The 20,517-nt window shown below is 37.1% G+C and overlaps 5 protein-coding genes across 5 annotated transcripts in view; all 5 read right to left on the reverse strand.

Annotated features, from left to right (window-relative positions):
- LOC129758618 (uncharacterized) overlaps positions 1-20,517 on the reverse strand; it is a 334,389-nt gene that overhangs the window by 256,587 nt on the left and 57,285 nt on the right. The gene's annotated exons all lie outside the window — the stretch shown is intronic.
- Positions 1,930-3,714, reverse strand: LOC129758621 (uncharacterized). Its single transcript, XM_055756163.1, has 3 exons — positions 3,345-3,714; positions 2,986-3,237; positions 1,930-2,927 (listed from the first exon to the last, which is right to left on the reverse strand). Exons 1-3 carry the CDS (start codon positions 3,457-3,459, stop codon positions 2,572-2,574), a joined length of 723 nt encoding a protein of 240 aa, XP_055612138.1. The 5' UTR covers positions 3,460-3,714; the 3' UTR covers positions 1,930-2,571.
- LOC129758619 (uncharacterized) lies at positions 6,029-7,813 on the reverse strand. Its single transcript, XM_055756160.1, has 3 exons — positions 7,444-7,813; positions 7,085-7,336; positions 6,029-7,026 (listed from the first exon to the last, which is right to left on the reverse strand). Exons 1-3 carry the CDS (start codon positions 7,556-7,558, stop codon positions 6,671-6,673), a joined length of 723 nt encoding a protein of 240 aa, XP_055612135.1. The 5' UTR covers positions 7,559-7,813; the 3' UTR covers positions 6,029-6,670.
- LOC129758620 (uncharacterized) lies at positions 10,128-11,912 on the reverse strand. Its single transcript, XM_055756161.1, has 3 exons — positions 11,543-11,912; positions 11,184-11,435; positions 10,128-11,125 (listed from the first exon to the last, which is right to left on the reverse strand). Exons 1-3 carry the CDS (start codon positions 11,655-11,657, stop codon positions 10,770-10,772), a joined length of 723 nt encoding a protein of 240 aa, XP_055612136.1. The 5' UTR covers positions 11,658-11,912; the 3' UTR covers positions 10,128-10,769.
- Positions 14,227-16,011, reverse strand: LOC129758622 (uncharacterized). Its single transcript, XM_055756164.1, has 3 exons — positions 15,642-16,011; positions 15,283-15,534; positions 14,227-15,224 (listed from the first exon to the last, which is right to left on the reverse strand). The coding sequence occupies exons 1-3, from the start codon at positions 15,754-15,756 to the stop codon at positions 14,869-14,871; spliced, it is 723 nt and encodes a 240-aa protein (XP_055612139.1). The 5' UTR covers positions 15,757-16,011; the 3' UTR covers positions 14,227-14,868.

The raw sequence follows: 20,517 nt of genomic DNA on the forward strand, positions 1-20,517 counted from the left end.
ATATTTGATACTATCAAATATTCATATATTCGATAATAGATATTAAAATCGCCTAAAGTTTAAATATTGTACCGGAAAGAAATCTCAGCATGACAGGTGGGAGCCAAACCTGGAGTGACTTTCCAGATGTACTTGCAAGTCACAGAGGTTCATTTTTCCTCTGAGCGACAAAATGACAGACGACGATGTTAACAGACGACCATGGTAGAGGCGGAATACCTGGGTGCGTTAGAGTTCGAAACACTTTTACCATAACAGTTAGCGGTAAGAAGTTTGAAACTTTTTTGCTTGAAATTAGTCGAAAACATTTGTTACACCTTTTCAAGACGATCTCCATCCAAAGATGTCGAAAACTTAAAACGGAAGCGAATGAACGGATGTCGGATACGATAATCGAGCTGGAAGGCCTTTAAAATGAAGTGACCAGTAGTAGTAGCCCGATTGAGGGGGCTAACAAGTTGGCTAACAGCAGACGCAAAATGTCCGATAATGAAGAAATTAAGACCTCCTTCAAGCTGGTCGATGTGGTCAGATAGATCTGAATGACGCAGTTTGAAATGTGGATCAATCTGTTGGTCTTTCTGGTGTTCACTATCATACTGACGTTCAAGGCATATATATCATTACCCATCATATCACTACAAACTCGTTATTTGTAACCACAATCAATTTCTTATTTTGAACCAAATTTTGATAATTTAATCTTACCCAAATTCTAACAACTACGATTAATCTAAAATGTGGAATGTGGAACATGTGGAACTAGTTGGAAACTTGGAAATAGTCAAAATGACAGAATCAAATATGTTATAGTTCTCATGGAATTACGTTTTTATATTATTCAAGACGTTATTTTTACAAATCTTGGTGGACTGGTATAAGGTAGCCAAGCTTATATACTTTTCAATATGGTGCCACTAACTTAGAAAACTTAAATTTATCTTCTAAAAACTGACTATATAGTTAGTTATATGAAATTTATTCTTGAAAGTTTTTATTTAAAAGGTTACAATTATTTTAAAAAATGGCTGTTTTCTGCGGAATGGTAATAAATTTGATGCAAAATTGATGCAGTGAATTTCACTCTTCCTACCCAATACTATGTTGTGGTGGTATATCTGGCTTGTCTGTACTTTGTACACTTTCTTAAATATTGATCATTAAAAAAACATACCGTTCAAAATCAATCAGAACATGAATATAAATTAAAAGAACACAATATGAAACAATTTTTTCTTATTTTTACATGAGAACTAACATCATGGTTGACATTTCTACGAAAAAAAATCGTTCAAAAGTAACCATATTAAACCATTTTAGATTATTAATTAAGTATGGTTATGGTTAATAAAAAAGAAGCGTGTGAGAGAAATTGAGATGGTTTGTTTCGTCCGCCCGCACGCATCCCTCCGTCGTTATCTCCTTCACAGAGCAACCTTTGCTAGCGAACATCGAAGTATCAATCGCTTCCGTACCATGCGATGTTAGCCACAAGTACTCATGACTGTTACATACTAATTTCGGGGTTGTACCCCTTGGTGAAAACCATAATTAAATTTAAGTATTTGGAGCTTGGCTCCAAATTTTTTGGAATGGTTCGGCGTAAAGCTGAACCATAAACAATGTATAAAATTATTAGGGCTTCTAAAAGCATTCTTTTCCTCCCACTCAGTTACTTATAAGTCAGCAATTCTGAGTGGGAGGGAAAGGTGTCGTTCCTAACTTCATCGTTTGTGTAAGGTAGTGAGCGCGCCCATCGTGTCTATGACGTCATCTATAATTTGACGTCATTTATACGATAATCTTGATTTTAGTGATTGCTGGTTGTGGCTAGCCAGCCAAATTGACACGTTTTTTGGAGTGATGATTTGATGATAATTACTATGAAAATTTATTTTTCAAACTATTTTGTTTTTTTTTCTTTCTTTTATACATTGAAGAGGGAAAAAAATCAAATTTTTTAAGACAAAAATCATTTTTATTGTACTTCCCAGTTTCGCAAAAACGTAGTGACAAAGTTTATAAAAAAATCACACCAATACATACAAATACACTGACATCGACAGAACTCGTCGAGCTGATTCGATAGGTACCTATAAAGGTATATCTAAGACCCAAAATTAAGGATCTCCCAAATCGACCGATAACTATACCTTTCTGTTAGAAAGGCAAAAAGGTCTCCAACCATGTGTTTCAAATAATTTAACGTTTGCTCTGGGAACAAACGTTGGAGTGAAGGCAGCGAGAATAGAGTATCAATAATTCTAGCATAGAGTCCAATGATAAGTAAAATATATTTTTAAAATCAATTAGGAACATGAGTATAGAATTAAATATTACAATATAAAAACACCAACTCAAGTAACTCAAGAATAGATAGTTCGAGCTCATCATTTGACCTGTGGTATGTTTTGTCCAAAAATGTCATTGTAATTTCATGGTCTGGGAGTGAAGTGCAGCTTGATCTGGTTCTGTTGAAGGTTAAGTGTATAACAGGTAGGAGCGATTTACACGTGCGCTGTTGCCTAGGAGGCTTGTGGTGGAACAGTTGATTCGCCTTGAGAGAGCTCTTTATAACTGGATAAGATACCATTCAGGACTGATAAGGATGAAAGTTACTTGATTCTTTCTACATTTCGAATCGGATGAGCGACAACATTTCTGGATGGTGGAGGTTGGTCCCGGATACTGACAGTTATGGACCACTGGAGTATCGTTCTTCCAGAATAAATTCAACGCCCTGATGCAAGCGTGAGATGCTAAATTTTGTTTGGCCCATTCCATGTCTAGGGTGAGGTACGGCAAGATGAGTTCATCCCAAATGTAATAAATAGGGTGCCTATCGGAAGTCAATCCTATTCCTTTCTGCCCAGAATGGACTAAATTGACCAATATGACCAAATCGATGTGGATCATGAAAGGATACCCTGGAAAAAAGGAATAATTATTGACCATGTTTACTGTCGTCCAAAAAGGTTCTCTTACATTCGAAATGGTTTCTATTTTCAGTCTGTTCATAGTCGAACTTGAGAGCTTCGCTGGGGCCAGAGTTCTTTTTACTTGTAAGCCCGGTTCGAGTTCCAGCAGGAGGGTCCTTTGATATTGGACAAGTTGTAAAAGCTGTTGTGTAGTCCGTGTAGGCGTATCGGTTCGCATCGAGGCTCTCGAACGTGATCAGATGCTGACCCTGCTGACCGATGCGTGAGCGAACATCAAACTTGCCTTGGCCGTGGCGTCCTAGAATTGGGTTTGAGCAATCTTAATATTGTATGCACCGATCAAAAAACTACCATCTGCTGGAAAAGTTAAAGGTTTCACACTTGAACATTCAAATATAAACTTACCTAATGGAAGCAGAACATTCCGATGGGCAGCTTCACCCGAGCTTTGCAGCCACAAAATACCGACCTTGCTATCAATTGTTGACGACACACTGGGCGAACGCGTTGTATTAATCATCTTTCGGTGGCGGTGGCTTTTTCTTTAAATATATTCGAGGGTGCAGCAGCGGATTATTATTAATTAACCGGTCAGAAAAGAACTTTCGAAAAAATTTGAATAGTTCGATTTGGGTGTTGTATGTAAACAAACACTGTTACACGAACATATGAAAGTAATGCAAGTTATGGTGATTTTAAACTTTGCCCACTGAAAAAGCAATGCATATTAGGTGTGTTCATCTGGCACCTCTGCTCTAAAGTACTCGTTACGGTTGTTTTTATTTTTGCCGTGCGTGAAAAAAATATTATCGAGCCAATACAGAAAGTTCGTCGCAAAGTTTGTTCGGAACATGAATTGTAATTTTCGTCTCCGGTCTCCAAAAAAGGCAACTACCGGCAGTGGTTGGAAGAATTTGACCTGACGAAGTGAGTTTTCCCGGTTTGCCTCCAGTTCACTTATGATGAGGTGGAGCAGCATAATTATCATGGATTCCAGAGATAATAAATATCGTTAAAAGCCAAGTAACAAGCAAAACCAATTTAGCAGTTGACAGAATGTACAAAACAGCCCAATGCAGATTACCAAACGGGGACGAATGATTTGAATCCGGTAGAAACATGTTGGTAGGCTATTTCCCCCCACAACAAAAATTTCTTAAATATTTGATACTATCAAATATTCATATATTCGATAATAGATATTAAAATCGCCTAAAGTTTAAATATTGTACCGGAAAGAAATCTCAGCATGACAGGTGGGAGCCAAACCTGGAGTGACTTTCCAGATGTACTTGCAAGTCACAGAGGTTCATTTTTCCTCTGAGCGACAAAATGACAGACGACGATGTTAACAGACGACCATGGTAGAGGCGGAATACCTGGGTGCGTTAGAGTTCGAAACACTTTTACCATAACAGTTAGCGGTAAGAAGTTTGAAACTTTTTTGCTTGAAATTAGTCGAAAACATTTGTTACACCTTTTCAAGACGATCTCCATCCAAAGATGTCGAAAACTTAAAACGGAAGCGAATGAACGGATGTCGGATACGATAATCGAGCTGGAAGGCCTTTAAAATGAAGTGACCAGTAGTAGTAGCCCGATTGAGGGGGCTAACAAGTTGGCTAACAGCAGACGCAAAATGTCCGATAATGAAGAAATTAAGACCTCCTTCAAGCTGGTCGATGTGGTCAGATAGATCTGAATGACGCAGTTTGAAATGTGGATCAATCTGTTGGTCTTTCTGGTGTTCACTATCATACTGACGTTCAAGGCATATATATCATTACCCATCATATCACTACAAACTCGTTATTTGTAACCACAATCAATTTCTTATTTTGAACCAAATTTTGATAATTTAATCTTACCCAAATTCTAACAACTACGATTAATCTAAAATGTGGAATGTGGAACATGTGGAACTAGTTGGAAACTTGGAAATAGTCAAAATGACAGAATCAAATATGTTATAGTTCTCATGGAATTACGTTTTTATATTATTCAAGACGTTATTTTTACAAATCTTGGTGGACTGGTATAAGGTAGCCAAGCTTATATACTTTTCAATATGGTGCCACTAACTTAGAAAACTTAAATTTATCTTCTAAAAACTGACTATATAGTTAGTTATATGAAATTTATTCTTGAAAGTTTTTATTTAAAAGGTTACAATTATTTTAAAAAATGGCTGTTTTCTGCGGAATGGTAATAAATTTGATGCAAAATTGATGCAGTGAATTTCACTCTTCCTACCCAATACTATGTTGTGGTGGTATATCTGGCTTGTCTGTACTTTGTACACTTTCTTAAATATTGATCATTAAAAAAACATACCGTTCAAAATCAATCAGAACATGAATATAAATTAAAAGAACACAATATGAAACAATTTTTTCTTATTTTTACATGAGAACTAACATCATGGTTGACATTTCTACGAAAAAAAATCGTTCAAAAGTAACCATATTAAACCATTTTAGATTATTAATTAAGTATGGTTATGGTTAATAAAAAAGAAGCGTGTGAGAGAAATTGAGATGGTTTGTTTCGTCCGCCCGCACGCATCCCTCCGTCGTTATCTCCTTCACAGAGCAACCTTTGCTAGCGAACATCGAAGTATCAATCGCTTCCGTACCATGCGATGTTAGCCACAAGTACTCATGACTGTTACATACTAATTTCGGGGTTGTACCCCTTGGTGAAAACCATAATTAAATTTAAGTATTTGGAGCTTGGCTCCAAATTTTTTGGAATGGTTCGGCGTAAAGCTGAACCATAAACAATGTATAAAATTATTAGGGCTTCTAAAAGCATTCTTTTCCTCCCACTCAGTTACTTATAAGTCAGCAATTCTGAGTGGGAGGGAAAGGTGTCGTTCCTAACTTCATCGTTTGTGTAAGGTAGTGAGCGCGCCCATCGTGTCTATGACGTCATCTATAATTTGACGTCATTTATACGATAATCTTGATTTTAGTGATTGCTGGTTGTGGCTAGCCAGCCAAATTGACACGTTTTTTGGAGTGATGATTTGATGATAATTACTATGAAAATTTATTTTTCAAACTATTTTGTTTTTTTTTCTTTCTTTTATACATTGAAGAGGGAAAAAAATCAAATTTTTTAAGACAAAAATCATTTTTATTGTACTTCCCAGTTTCGCAAAAACGTAGTGACAAAGTTTATAAAAAAATCACACCAATACATACAAATACACTGACATCGACAGAACTCGTCGAGCTGATTCGATAGGTACCTATAAAGGTATATCTAAGACCCAAAATTAAGGATCTCCCAAATCGACCGATAACTATACCTTTCTGTTAGAAAGGCAAAAAGGTCTCCAACCATGTGTTTCAAATAATTTAACGTTTGCTCTGGGAACAAACGTTGGAGTGAAGGCAGCGAGAATAGAGTATCAATAATTCTAGCATAGAGTCCAATGATAAGTAAAATATATTTTTAAAATCAATTAGGAACATGAGTATAGAATTAAATATTACAATATAAAAACACCAACTCAAGTAACTCAAGAATAGATAGTTCGAGCTCATCATTTGACCTGTGGTATGTTTTGTCCAAAAATGTCATTGTAATTTCATGGTCTGGGAGTGAAGTGCAGCTTGATCTGGTTCTGTTGAAGGTTAAGTGTATAACAGGTAGGAGCGATTTACACGTGCGCTGTTGCCTAGGAGGCTTGTGGTGGAACAGTTGATTCGCCTTGAGAGAGCTCTTTATAACTGGATAAGATACCATTCAGGACTGATAAGGATGAAAGTTACTTGATTCTTTCTACATTTCGAATCGGATGAGCGACAACATTTCTGGATGGTGGAGGTTGGTCCCGGATACTGACAGTTATGGACCACTGGAGTATCGTTCTTCCAGAATAAATTCAACGCCCTGATGCAAGCGTGAGATGCTAAATTTTGTTTGGCCCATTCCATGTCTAGGGTGAGGTACGGCAAGATGAGTTCATCCCAAATGTAATAAATAGGGTGCCTATCGGAAGTCAATCCTATTCCTTTCTGCCCAGAATGGACTAAATTGACCAATATGACCAAATCGATGTGGATCATGAAAGGATACCCTGGAAAAAAGGAATAATTATTGACCATGTTTACTGTCGTCCAAAAAGGTTCTCTTACATTCGAAATGGTTTCTATTTTCAGTCTGTTCATAGTCGAACTTGAGAGCTTCGCTGGGGCCAGAGTTCTTTTTACTTGTAAGCCCGGTTCGAGTTCCAGCAGGAGGGTCCTTTGATATTGGACAAGTTGTAAAAGCTGTTGTGTAGTCCGTGTAGGCGTATCGGTTCGCATCGAGGCTCTCGAACGTGATCAGATGCTGACCCTGCTGACCGATGCGTGAGCGAACATCAAACTTGCCTTGGCCGTGGCGTCCTAGAATTGGGTTTGAGCAATCTTAATATTGTATGCACCGATCAAAAAACTACCATCTGCTGGAAAAGTTAAAGGTTTCACACTTGAACATTCAAATATAAACTTACCTAATGGAAGCAGAACATTCCGATGGGCAGCTTCACCCGAGCTTTGCAGCCACAAAATACCGACCTTGCTATCAATTGTTGACGACACACTGGGCGAACGCGTTGTATTAATCATCTTTCGGTGGCGGTGGCTTTTTCTTTAAATATATTCGAGGGTGCAGCAGCGGATTATTATTAATTAACCGGTCAGAAAAGAACTTTCGAAAAAATTTGAATAGTTCGATTTGGGTGTTGTATGTAAACAAACACTGTTACACGAACATATGAAAGTAATGCAAGTTATGGTGATTTTAAACTTTGCCCACTGAAAAAGCAATGCATATTAGGTGTGTTCATCTGGCACCTCTGCTCTAAAGTACTCGTTACGGTTGTTTTTATTTTTGCCGTGCGTGAAAAAAATATTATCGAGCCAATACAGAAAGTTCGTCGCAAAGTTTGTTCGGAACATGAATTGTAATTTTCGTCTCCGGTCTCCAAAAAAGGCAACTACCGGCAGTGGTTGGAAGAATTTGACCTGACGAAGTGAGTTTTCCCGGTTTGCCTCCAGTTCACTTATGATGAGGTGGAGCAGCATAATTATCATGGATTCCAGAGATAATAAATATCGTTAAAAGCCAAGTAACAAGCAAAACCAATTTAGCAGTTGACAGAATGTACAAAACAGCCCAATGCAGATTACCAAACGGGGACGAATGATTTGAATCCAGTAGAAACATGTTGGTAGGCTATTTCCCCCCACAACAAAAATTTCTTAAATATTTGATACTATCAAATATTCATATATTCGATAATAGATATTAAAATCGCCTAAAGTTTAAATATTGTACCGGAAAGAAATCTCAGCATGACAGGTGGGAGCCAAACCTGGAGTGACTTTCCAGATGTACTTGCAAGTCACAGAGGTTCATTTTTCCTCTGAGCGACAAAATGACAGACGACGATGTTAACAGACGACCATGGTAGAGGCGGAATACCTGGGTGCGTTAGAGTTCGAAACACTTTTACCATAACAGTTAGCGGTAAGAAGTTTGAAACTTTTTTGCTTGAAATTAGTCGAAAACATTTGTTACACCTTTTCAAGACGATCTCCATCCAAAGATGTCGAAAACTTAAAACGGAAGCGAATGAACGGATGTCGGATACGATAATCGAGCTGGAAGGCCTTTAAAATGAAGTGACCAGTAGTAGTAGCCCGATTGAGGGGGCTAACAAGTTGGCTAACAGCAGACGCAAAATGTCCGATAATGAAGAAATTAAGACCTCCTTCAAGCTGGTCGATGTGGTCAGATAGATCTGAATGACGCAGTTTGAAATGTGGATCAATCTGTTGGTCTTTCTGGTGTTCACTATCATACTGACGTTCAAGGCATATATATCATTACCCATCATATCACTACAAACTCGTTATTTGTAACCACAATCAATTTCTTATTTTGAACCAAATTTTGATAATTTAATCTTACCCAAATTCTAACAACTACGATTAATCTAAAATGTGGAATGTGGAACATGTGGAACTAGTTGGAAACTTGGAAATAGTCAAAATGACAGAATCAAATATGTTATAGTTCTCATGGAATTACGTTTTTATATTATTCAAGACGTTATTTTTACAAATCTTGGTGGACTGGTATAAGGTAGCCAAGCTTATATACTTTTCAATATGGTGCCACTAACTTAGAAAACTTAAATTTATCTTCTAAAAACTGACTATATAGTTAGTTATATGAAATTTATTCTTGAAAGTTTTTATTTAAAAGGTTACAATTATTTTAAAAAATGGCTGTTTTCTGCGGAATGGTAATAAATTTGATGCAAAATTGATGCAGTGAATTTCACTCTTCCTACCCAATACTATGTTGTGGTGGTATATCTGGCTTGTCTGTACTTTGTACACTTTCTTAAATATTGATCATTAAAAAAACATACCGTTCAAAATCAATCAGAACATGAATATAAATTAAAAGAACACAATATGAAACAATTTTTTCTTATTTTTACATGAGAACTAACATCATGGTTGACATTTCTACGAAAAAAAATCGTTCAAAAGTAACCATATTAAACCATTTTAGATTATTAATTAAGTATGGTTATGGTTAATAAAAAAGAAGCGTGTGAGAGAAATTGAGATGGTTTGTTTCGTCCGCCCGCACGCATCCCTCCGTCGTTATCTCCTTCACAGAGCAACCTTTGCTAGCGAACATCGAAGTATCAATCGCTTCCGTACCATGCGATGTTAGCCACAAGTACTCATGACTGTTACATACTAATTTCGGGGTTGTACCCCTTGGTGAAAACCATAATTAAATTTAAGTATTTGGAGCTTGGCTCCAAATTTTTTGGAATGGTTCGGCGTAAAGCTGAACCATAAACAATGTATAAAATTATTAGGGCTTCTAAAAGCATTCTTTTCCTCCCACTCAGTTACTTATAAGTCAGCAATTCTGAGTGGGAGGGAAAGGTGTCGTTCCTAACTTCATCGTTTGTGTAAGGTAGTGAGCGCGCCCATCGTGTCTATGACGTCATCTATAATTTGACGTCATTTATACGATAATCTTGATTTTAGTGATTGCTGGTTGTGGCTAGCCAGCCAAATTGACACGTTTTTTGGAGTGATGATTTGATGATAATTACTATGAAAATTTATTTTTCAAACTATTTTGTTTTTTTTTCTTTCTTTTATACATTGAAGAGGGAAAAAAATCAAATTTTTTAAGACAAAAATCATTTTTATTGTACTTCCCAGTTTCGCAAAAACGTAGTGACAAAGTTTATAAAAAAATCACACCAATACATACAAATACACTGACATCGACAGAACTCGTCGAGCTGATTCGATAGGTACCTATAAAGGTATATCTAAGACCCAAAATTAAGGATCTCCCAAATCGACCGATAACTATACCTTTCTGTTAGAAAGGCAAAAAGGTCTCCAACCATGTGTTTCAAATAATTTAACGTTTGCTCTGGGAACAAACGTTGGAGTGAAGGCAGCGAGAATAGAGTATCAATAATTCTAGCATAGAGTCCAATGATAAGTAAAATATATTTTTAAAATCAATTAGGAACATGAGTATAGAATTAAATATTACAATATAAAAACACCAACTCAAGTAACTCAAGAATAGATAGTTCGAGCTCATCATTTGACCTGTGGTATGTTTTGTCCAAAAATGTCATTGTAATTTCATGGTCTGGGAGTGAAGTGCAGCTTGATCTGGTTCTGTTGAAGGTTAAGTGTATAACAGGTAGGAGCGATTTACACGTGCGCTGTTGCCTAGGAGGCTTGTGGTGGAACAGTTGATTCGCCTTGAGAGAGCTCTTTATAACTGGATAAGATACCATTCAGGACTGATAAGGATGAAAGTTACTTGATTCTTTCTACATTTCGAATCGGATGAGCGACAACATTTCTGGATGGTGGAGGTTGGTCCCGGATACTGACAGTTATGGACCACTGGAGTATCGTTCTTCCAGAATAAATTCAACGCCCTGATGCAAGCGTGAGATGCTAAATTTTGTTTGGCCCATTCCATGTCTAGGGTGAGGTACGGCAAGATGAGTTCATCCCAAATGTAATAAATAGGGTGCCTATCGGAAGTCAATCCTATTCCTTTCTGCCCAGAATGGACTAAATTGACCAATATGACCAAATCGATGTGGATCATGAAAGGATACCCTGGAAAAAAGGAATAATTATTGACCATGTTTACTGTCGTCCAAAAAGGTTCTCTTACATTCGAAATGGTTTCTATTTTCAGTCTGTTCATAGTCGAACTTGAGAGCTTCGCTGGGGCCAGAGTTCTTTTTACTTGTAAGCCCGGTTCGAGTTCCAGCAGGAGGGTCCTTTGATATTGGACAAGTTGTAAAAGCTGTTGTGTAGTCCGTGTAGGCGTATCGGTTCGCATCGAGGCTCTCGAACGTGATCAGATGCTGACCCTGCTGACCGATGCGTGAGCGAACATCAAACTTGCCTTGGCCGTGGCGTCCTAGAATTGGGTTTGAGCAATCTTAATATTGTATGCACCGATCAAAAAACTACCATCTGCTGGAAAAGTTAAAGGTTTCACACTTGAACATTCAAATATAAACTTACCTAATGGAAGCAGAACATTCCGATGGGCAGCTTCACCCGAGCTTTGCAGCCACAAAATACCGACCTTGCTATCAATTGTTGACGACACACTGGGCGAACGCGTTGTATTAATCATCTTTCGGTGGCGGTGGCTTTTTCTTTAAATATATTCGAGGGTGCAGCAGCGGATTATTATTAATTAACCGGTCAGAAAAGAACTTTCGAAAAAATTTGAATAGTTCGATTTGGGTGTTGTATGTAAACAAACACTGTTACACGAACATATGAAAGTAATGCAAGTTATGGTGATTTTAAACTTTGCCCACTGAAAAAGCAATGCATATTAGGTGTGTTCATCTGGCACCTCTGCTCTAAAGTACTCGTTACGGTTGTTTTTATTTTTGCCGTGCGTGAAAAAAATATTATCGAGCCAATACAGAAAGTTCGTCGCAAAGTTTGTTCGGAACATGAATTGTAATTTTCGTCTCCGGTCTCCAAAAAAGGCAACTACCGGCAGTGGTTGGAAGAATTTGACCTGACGAAGTGAGTTTTCCCGGTTTGCCTCCAGTTCACTTATGATGAGGTGGAGCAGCATAATTATCATGGATTCCAGAGATAATAAATATCGTTAAAAGCCAAGTAACAAGCAAAACCAATTTAGCAGTTGACAGAATGTACAAAACAGCCCAATGCAGATTACCAAACGGGGACGAATGATTTGAATCCGGTAGAAACATGTTGGTAGGCTATTTCCCCCCACAACAAAAATTTCTTAAATATTTGATACTATCAAATATTCATATATTCGATAATAGATATTAAAATCGCCTAAAGTTTAAATATTGTACCGGAAAGAAATCTCAGCATGACAGGTGGGAGCCAAACCTGGAGTGACTTTCCAGATGTACTTGCAAGTCACAGAGGTTCATTTTTCCTCTGAGCGACAAAATGACAGACGACGATGTTAACAGACGACCATGGTAGAGGCGGAATACCTGGGTGCGTTAGAGTTCGAAACACTTTTACCATAACAGTTAGCGGTAAGAAGTTTGAAACTTTTTTGCTTGAAATTAGTCGAAAACATTTGTTACACCTTTTCAAGACGATCTCCATCCAAAGATGTCGAAAACTTAAAACGGAAGCGAATGAACGGATGTCGGATACGATAATCGAGCTGGAAGGCCTTTAAAATGAAGTGACCAGTAGTAGTAGCCCGATTGAGGGGGCTAACAAGTTGGCTAACAGCAGACGCAAAATGTCCGATAATGAAGAAATTAAGACCTCCTTCAAGCTGGTCGATGTGGTCAGATAGATCTGAATGACGCAGTTTGAAATGTGGATCAATCTGTTGGTCTTTCTGGTGTTCACTATCATACTGACGTTCAAGGCATATATATCATTACCCATCATATCACTACAAACTCGTTATTTGTAACCACAATCAATTTCTTATTTTGAACCAAATTTTGATAATTTAATCTTACCCAAATTCTAACAACTACGATTAATCTAAAATGTGGAATGTGGAACATGTGGAACTAGTTGGAAACTTGGAAATAGTCAAAATGACAGAATCAAATATGTTATAGTTCTCATGGAATTACGTTTTTATATTATTCAAGACGTTATTTTTACAAATCTTGGTGGACTGGTATAAGGTAGCCAAGCTTATATACTTTTCAATATGGTGCCACTAACTTAGAAAACTTAAATTTATCTTCTAAAAACTGACTATATAGTTAGTTATATGAAATTTATTCTTGAAAGTTTTTATTTAAAAGGTTACAATTATTTTAAAAAATGGCTGTTTTCTGCGGAATGGTAATAAATTTGATGCAAAATTGATGCAGTGAATTTCACTCTTCCTACCCAATACTATGTTGTGGTGGTATATCTGGCTTGTCTGTACTTTGTACACTTTCTTAAATATTGATCATTAAAAAAACATACCGTTCAAAATCAATCAGAACATGAATATAAATTAAAAGAACACAATATGAAACAATTTTTTCTTATTTTTACATGAGAACTAACATCATGGTTGACATTTCTACGAAAAAAAATCGTTCAAAAGTAACCATATTAAACCATTTTAGATTATTAATTAAGTATGGTTATGGTTAATAAAAAAGAAGCGTGTGAGAGAAATTGAGATGGTTTGTTTCGTCCGCCCGCACGCATCCCTCCGTCGTTATCTCCTTCACAGAGCAACCTTTGCTAGCGAACATCGAAGTATCAATCGCTTCCGTACCATGCGATGTTAGCCACAAGTACTCATGACTGTTACATACTAATTTCGGGGTTGTACCCCTTGGTGAAAACCATAATTAAATTTAAGTATTTGGAGCTTGGCTCCAAATTTTTTGGAATGGTTCGGCGTAAAGCTGAACCATAAACAATGTATAAAATTATTAGGGCTTCTAAAAGCATTCTTTTCCTCCCACTCAGTTACTTATAAGTCAGCAATTCTGAGTGGGAGGGAAAGGTGTCGTTCCTAACTTCATCGTTTGTGTAAGGTAGTGAGCGCGCCCATCGTGTCTATGACGTCATCTATAATTTGACGTCATTTATACGATAATCTTGATTTTAGTGATTGCTGGTTGTGGCTAGCCAGCCAAATTGACACGTTTTTTGGAGTGATGATTTGATGATAATTACTATGAAAATTTATTTTTCAAACTATTTTGTTTTTTTTTCTTTCTTTTATACATTGAAGAGGGAAAAAAATCAAATTTTTTAAGACAAAAATCATTTTTATTGTACTTCCCAGTTTCGCAAAAACGTAGTGACAAAGTTTATAAAAAAATCACACCAATACATACAAATACACTGACATCGACAGAACTCGTCGAGCTGATTCGATAGGTACCTATAAAGGTATATCTAAGACCCAAAATTAAGGATCTCCCAAATCGACCGATAACTATACCTTTCTGTTAGAAAGGCAAAAAGGTCTCCAACCATGTGTTTCAAATAATTTAACGTTTGCTCTGGGAACAAACGTTGGAGTGAAGGCAGCGAGAATAGAGTATCAATAATTCTAGCATAGAGTCCAATGATAAGTAAAATATATTTTTAAAATCAATTAGGAACATGAGTATAGAATTAAATATTACAATATAAAAACACCAACTCAAGTAACTCAAGAATAGATAGTTCGAGCTCATCATTTGACCTGTGGTATGTTTTGTCCAAAAATGTCATTGTAATTTCATGGTCTGGGAGTGAAGTGCAGCTTGATCTGGTTCTGTTGAAGGTTAAGTGTATAACAGGTAGGAGCGATTTACACGTGCGCTGTTGCCTAGGAGGCTTGTGGTGGAACAGTTGATTCGCCTTGAGAGAGCTCTTTATAACTGGATAAGATACCATTCAGGACTGATAAGGATGAAAGTTACTTGATTCTTTCTACATTTCGAATCGGATGAGCGACAACATTTCTGGATGGTGGAGGTTGGTCCCGGATACTGACAGTTATGGACCACTGGAGTATCGTTCTTCCAGAATAAATTCAACGCCCTGATGCAAGCGTGAGATGCTAAATTTTGTTTGGCCCATTCCATGTCTAGGGTGAGGTACGGCAAGATGAGTTCATCCCAAATGTAATAAATAGGGTGCCTATCGGAAGTCAATCCTATTCCTTTCTGCCCAGAATGGACTAAATTGACCAATATGACCAAATCGATGTGGATCATGAAAGGATACCCTGGAAAAAAGGAATAATTATTGACCATGTTTACTGTCGTCCAAAAAGGTTCTCTTACATTCGAAATGGTTTCTATTTTCAGTCTGTTCATAGTCGAACTTGAGAGCTTCGCTGGGGCCAGAGTTCTTTTTACTTGTAAGCCCGGTTCGAGTTCCAGCAGGAGGGTCCTTTGATATTGGACAAGTTGTAAAAGCTGTTGTGTAGTCCGTGTAGGCGTATCGGTTCGCATCGAGGCTCTCGAACGTGATCAGATGCTGACCCTGCTGACCGATGCGTGAGCGAACATCAAACTTGCCTTGGCCGTGGCGTCCTAGAATTGGGTTTGAGCAATCTTAATATTGTATGCACCGATCAAAAAACTACCATCTGCTGGAAAAGTTAAAGGTTTCACACTTGAACATTCAAATATAAACTTACCTAATGGAAGCAGAACATTCCGATGGGCAGCTTCACCCGAGCTTTGCAGCCACAAAATACCGACCTTGCTATCAATTGTTGACGACACACTGGGCGAACGCGTTGTATTAATCATCTTTCGGTGGCGGTGGCTTTTTCTTTAAATATATTCGAGGGTGCAGCAGCGGATTATTATTAATTAACCGGTCAGAAAAGAACTTTCGAAAAAATTTGAATAGTTCGATTTGGGTGTTGTATGTAAACAAACACTGTTACACGAACATATGAAAGTAATGCAAGTTATGGTGATTTTAAACTTTGCCCACTGAAAAAGCAATGCATATTAGGTGTGTTCATCTGGCACCTCTGCTCTAAAGTACTCGTTACGGTTGTTTTTATTTTTGCCGTGCGTGAAAAAAATATTATCGAGCCAATACAGAAAGTTCGTCGCAAAGTTTGTTCGGAACATGAATTGTAATTTTCGTCTCCGGTCTCCAAAAAAGGCAACTACCGGCAGTGGTTGGAAGAATTTGACCTGACGAAGTGAGTTTTCCCGGTTTGCCTCCAGTTCACTTATGATGAGGTGGAGCAGCATAATTATCATGGATTCCAGAGATAATAAATATCGTTAAAAGCCAAGTAACAAGCAAAACCAATTTAGCAGTTGACAGAATGTACAAAACAGCCCAATGCAGATTACCAAACGGGGACGAATGATTTGAATCCAGTAGAAACATGTTGGTAGGCTATTTCCCCCCACAACAAAAATTTCTTAAATATTTGATACTATCAAATATTCATATATTCGATAATAGATATTAAAATCGCCTAAAGTTTAAATATTGTACCGGAAAGAAATCTCAGCATGACAGGTGGGAGCCAAACCTGGAGTGACTTTCCAGATGTACTTGCAAGTCACAGAGGTTCATTTTTCCTCTGAGCGACAAAATGACAGACGACGATGTTAACAGACGACCATGGTAGAGGCGGAATACCTGGGTGCGTTAGAGTTCGAAACACTTTTACCATAACAGTTAGCGGTAAGAAGTTTGAAACTTTTTTGCTTGAAATTAGTCGAAAACATTTGTTACACCTTTTCAAGACGATCTCCATCCAAAGATGTCGAAAACTTAAAACGGAAGCGAATGAACGGATGTCGGATACGATAATCGAGCTGGAAGGCCTTTAAAATGAAGTGACCAGTAGTAGTAGCCCGATTGAGGGGGCTAACAAGTTGGCTAACAGCAGACGCAAAATGTCCGATAATGAAGAAATTAAGACCTCCTTCAAGCTGGTCGATGTGGTCAGATAGATCTGAATGACGCAGTTTGAAATGTGGATCAATCTGTTGGTCTTTCTGGTGTTCACTATCATACTGACGTTCAAGGCATATATATCATTACCCATCATATCACTACAAACTCGTTATTTGTAACCACAATCAATTTCTTATTTTGAACCAAATTTTGATAATTTAATCTTACCCAAATTCTAACAACTACGATTAATCTAAAATGTGGAATGTGGAACATGTGGAACTAGTTGGAAACTTGGAAATAGTCAAAATGACAGAATCAAATATGTTATAGTTCTCATGGAATTACGTTTTTATATTATTCAAGACGTTATTTTTACAAATCTTGGTGGACTGGTATAAGGTAGCCAAGCTTATATACTTTTCAATATGGTGCCACTAACTTAGAAAACTTAAATTTATCTTCTAAAAACTGACTATATAGTTAGTTATATGAAATTTATTCTTGAAAGTTTTTATTTAAAAGGTTACAATTATTTTAAAAAATGGCTGTTTTCTGCGGAATGGTAATAAATTTGATGCAAAATTGATGCAGTGAATTTCACTCTTCCTACCCAATACTATGTTGTGGTGGTATATCTGGCTTGTCTGTACTTTGTACACTTTCTTAAATATTGATCATTAAAAAAACATACCGTTCAAAATCAATCAGAACATGAATATAAATTAAAAGAACACAATATGAAACAATTTTTTCTTATTTTTACATGAGAACTAACATCATGGTTGACATTTCTACGAAAAAAAATCGTTCAAAAGTAACCATATTAAACCATTTTAGATTATTAATTAAGTATGGTTATGGTTAATAAAAAAGAAGCGTGTGAGAGAAATTGAGATGGTTTGTTTCGTCCGCCCGCACGCATCCCTCCGTCGTTATCTCCTTCACAGAGCAACCTTTGCTAGCGAACATCGAAGTATCAATCGCTTCCGTACCATGCGATGTTAGCCACAAGTACTCATGACTGTTACATACTAATTTCGGGGTTGTACCCCTTGGTGAAAACCATAATTAAATTTAAGTATTTGGAGCTTGGCTCCAAATTTTTTGGAATGGTTCGGCGTAAAGCTGAACCATAAACAATGTATAAAATTATTAGGGCTTCTAAAAGCATTCTTTTCCTCCCACTCAGTTACTTATAAGTCAGCAATTCTGAGTGGGAGGGAAAGGTGTCGTTCCTAACTTCATCGTTTGTGTAAGGTAGTGAGCGCGCCCATCGTGTCTATGACGTCATCTATAATTTGACGTCATTTATACGATAATCTTGATTTTAGTGATTGCTGGTTGTGGCTAGCCAGCCAAATTGACACGTTTTTTGGAGTGATGATTTGATGATAATTACTATGAAAATTTATTTTTCAAACTATTTTGTTTTTTTTTCTTTCTTTTATACATTGAAGAGGGAAAAAAATCAAATTTTTTAAGACAAAAATCATTTTTATTGTACTTCCCAGTTTCGCAAAAACGTAGTGACAAAGTTTATAAAAAAATCACACCAATACATACAAATACACTGACATCGACAGAACTCGTCGAGCTGATTCGATAGGTACCTATAAAGGTATATCTAAGACCCAAAATTAAGGATCTCCCAAATCGACCGATAACTATACCTTTCTGTTAGAAAGGCAAAAAAAAGATTATCCCCATTATGATTACATTGACTTGTCACGGTATGCATTAAAGTTTCATACTTATCATTGCTATCAACACTTGAAATTGGTGATTTTGGCATCCTGTGTTGCTTTTAATTATGAGTTGTAGCTTGTGTATCAGCCAGTGCAAGATATGTGTAGTCACCCAATGCGATGGTTTATATCTCAAAATATCCACGCGTTTTCGAGATGTTGCGATTTATATGAGTGTTTTTAAACAACACTATGCATTTAAGGGGAAAGAACCAATCATTTTCATATTTTTAGAATTCTTCATAAAAAAATTTAAATTAATTAATTCAGAGTTATAATTTGAAGGCAGCAGTTTCAATGCATTTATAGCTGTCGGGGAGTTCCTAGGAGAAACTCAAAAATTGATTTTATAACTAAATCTGAGGTTTTTAGTTTTCCACAATTTAATTTCTTTGCCTATTTAATGATATTTTAAAACCTTTATTGATCATCCTTCACAATAATTAATGAGATAAAAAAAAGATAGAAATAAAACTCAAATAAAACCTTTTTCATAACATTAAACATACTATTTTTTTAGGCTTTTTTCCACAGAAAATGCGAGTTTTACTTGATTTTACTTTAAATTTGTATCGTGGCCCTCAAAAATAGTAATCGAAATATTAAAAAAAAACAAAAAGATGAGATATTTAGGGATATAAATCACCAAATTAAGTATTTTCCTTTTTTCGGTTCTATACAGTGTGTGAATGGATAAAACCGACACTTCGTCATTCGACACGAGCGCGTACGCGAGTCAGTCAGTCAGTCGGCGAGCAAGCGAGCCAGCCGAGTAGTGCGTGCGATTCCCGCGGCTGTAAGTGATTCGGTGGGCCACCAGTGCTAATTCCGGGCTTCAGAGCTCCGGACAGGTCTGCACATTTGGCGACCGTGGCAGGTAATTTTTCAGAAACGAAACAGAAAAAGACGAGAAATTAGAAATAAAGCAAACCGAAAAAGAACAACAAATGCGATTCACGTTAAATTAATTTTCATCAAACGAGGTTGAAAACCAAACAGTTTATTATTAACCCATTGCAAAAAAACGGGAAAAATGAGAAGTTAGATTACCTAACATTTCAAAACTTGATTAAGAAAAGCAACACTGTTGGAAGATTTTCGAAAGCAATTTCGGTCAAAGTGGAAGAAAGGCAACGTGCCATTCGGTAATAATGCCGAAAAGAAGAAAATCACAATTCAGATTAATTTTCAAGTCCGTTGAGAAGAGAGCTTGAAAAAATAATAAATATGTTATGTTAAGCGAGTCAAAAGGGCAGCTTTATTATGTTCACAACTTCAAGCGAGTTGAGAGGACAGCTTGAAATTGGAAGGCGTGTTGAGAGGACAGCCTGAACATATTGACGTTAGTTTCAAGCGAGTTGAGAGGACAGTTTGAAACTGAAAGGCGAGTTGAGAGGACAGCCTGAGCGTTTTGGTAACAATTTCAAGCGAGTTGAGAGGACAGCTTGAAATTGGATGGCGAGTTGAGAGGACCGCCAGTGCATATTGACGAGAATTTAAGCGAGTTGAGAGGACAGCTTGAAACAGAAAGGCGAGTTGAGAGGACAGCCTGAATAAATCGATTAAAATTTCAAGCGAGTTGAGAGGACAGCTTGAAATTGGAAGGCGTGTTGAGAGGAAAGCCTGAACATATTGACGTTAATTTCAAGCGAGTTGAGAGGATAGCTTGAAACTGAAAGGCGAGTTGAGAGGACAGCCTGAGCGTTTTGGTAACAATTTCAAGCGAGTTGAGAGGACAGCTTGAAATTGGATGGCGAGTTGAGAGGACCGCCAGTGCATATTGACGAGAATTTCAAGCGAGTTGAGAGGACAGCTTGAAACAGAAAGGCGAGTTGAGAGGACAGCCTAAATAAATCGATTAAAATTTCAAGCGAGTTGAAAGGACAGCTTGAA

The sequence above is a fragment of the Uranotaenia lowii genome, chromosome 3 (assembly GCF_029784155.1).
Source record: "Uranotaenia lowii strain MFRU-FL chromosome 3, ASM2978415v1, whole genome shotgun sequence".
Taxonomy (NCBI): Eukaryota; Metazoa; Arthropoda; class Insecta; order Diptera; family Culicidae; genus Uranotaenia; species Uranotaenia lowii.

Excerpts from the sequence above, each read along its gene's own strand:
- LOC129758622 (XM_055756164.1), bottom strand. The coding sequence starts at position 15,756 with ATGATTAATACAACGCGTTCGCCCAGTGTGTCGTCAACAATTGATAGC. Across the intron at positions 15,535-15,641 it reads GAATGTTCTGCTTCCATTAG|GACGCCACGGCCAAGGCAAG; the intron begins GTAAGTTTATAT and ends ACCCAATTCTAG. Across the intron at positions 15,225-15,282 it reads AAATAGAAACCATTTCGAAT|GGTATCCTTTCATGATCCAC; the intron begins GTAAGAGAACCT and ends CCTTTTTTCCAG.
- LOC129758620 (XM_055756161.1), bottom strand. The coding sequence starts at position 11,657 with ATGATTAATACAACGCGTTCGCCCAGTGTGTCGTCAACAATTGATAGC. Across the intron at positions 11,436-11,542 it reads GAATGTTCTGCTTCCATTAG|GACGCCACGGCCAAGGCAAG; the intron begins GTAAGTTTATAT and ends ACCCAATTCTAG. Across the intron at positions 11,126-11,183 it reads AAATAGAAACCATTTCGAAT|GGTATCCTTTCATGATCCAC; the intron begins GTAAGAGAACCT and ends CCTTTTTTCCAG.
- LOC129758619 (XM_055756160.1), bottom strand. The coding sequence starts at position 7,558 with ATGATTAATACAACGCGTTCGCCCAGTGTGTCGTCAACAATTGATAGC. Across the intron at positions 7,337-7,443 it reads GAATGTTCTGCTTCCATTAG|GACGCCACGGCCAAGGCAAG; the intron begins GTAAGTTTATAT and ends ACCCAATTCTAG. Across the intron at positions 7,027-7,084 it reads AAATAGAAACCATTTCGAAT|GGTATCCTTTCATGATCCAC; the intron begins GTAAGAGAACCT and ends CCTTTTTTCCAG.
- LOC129758621 (XM_055756163.1), bottom strand. The coding sequence starts at position 3,459 with ATGATTAATACAACGCGTTCGCCCAGTGTGTCGTCAACAATTGATAGC. Across the intron at positions 3,238-3,344 it reads GAATGTTCTGCTTCCATTAG|GACGCCACGGCCAAGGCAAG; the intron begins GTAAGTTTATAT and ends ACCCAATTCTAG. Across the intron at positions 2,928-2,985 it reads AAATAGAAACCATTTCGAAT|GGTATCCTTTCATGATCCAC; the intron begins GTAAGAGAACCT and ends CCTTTTTTCCAG.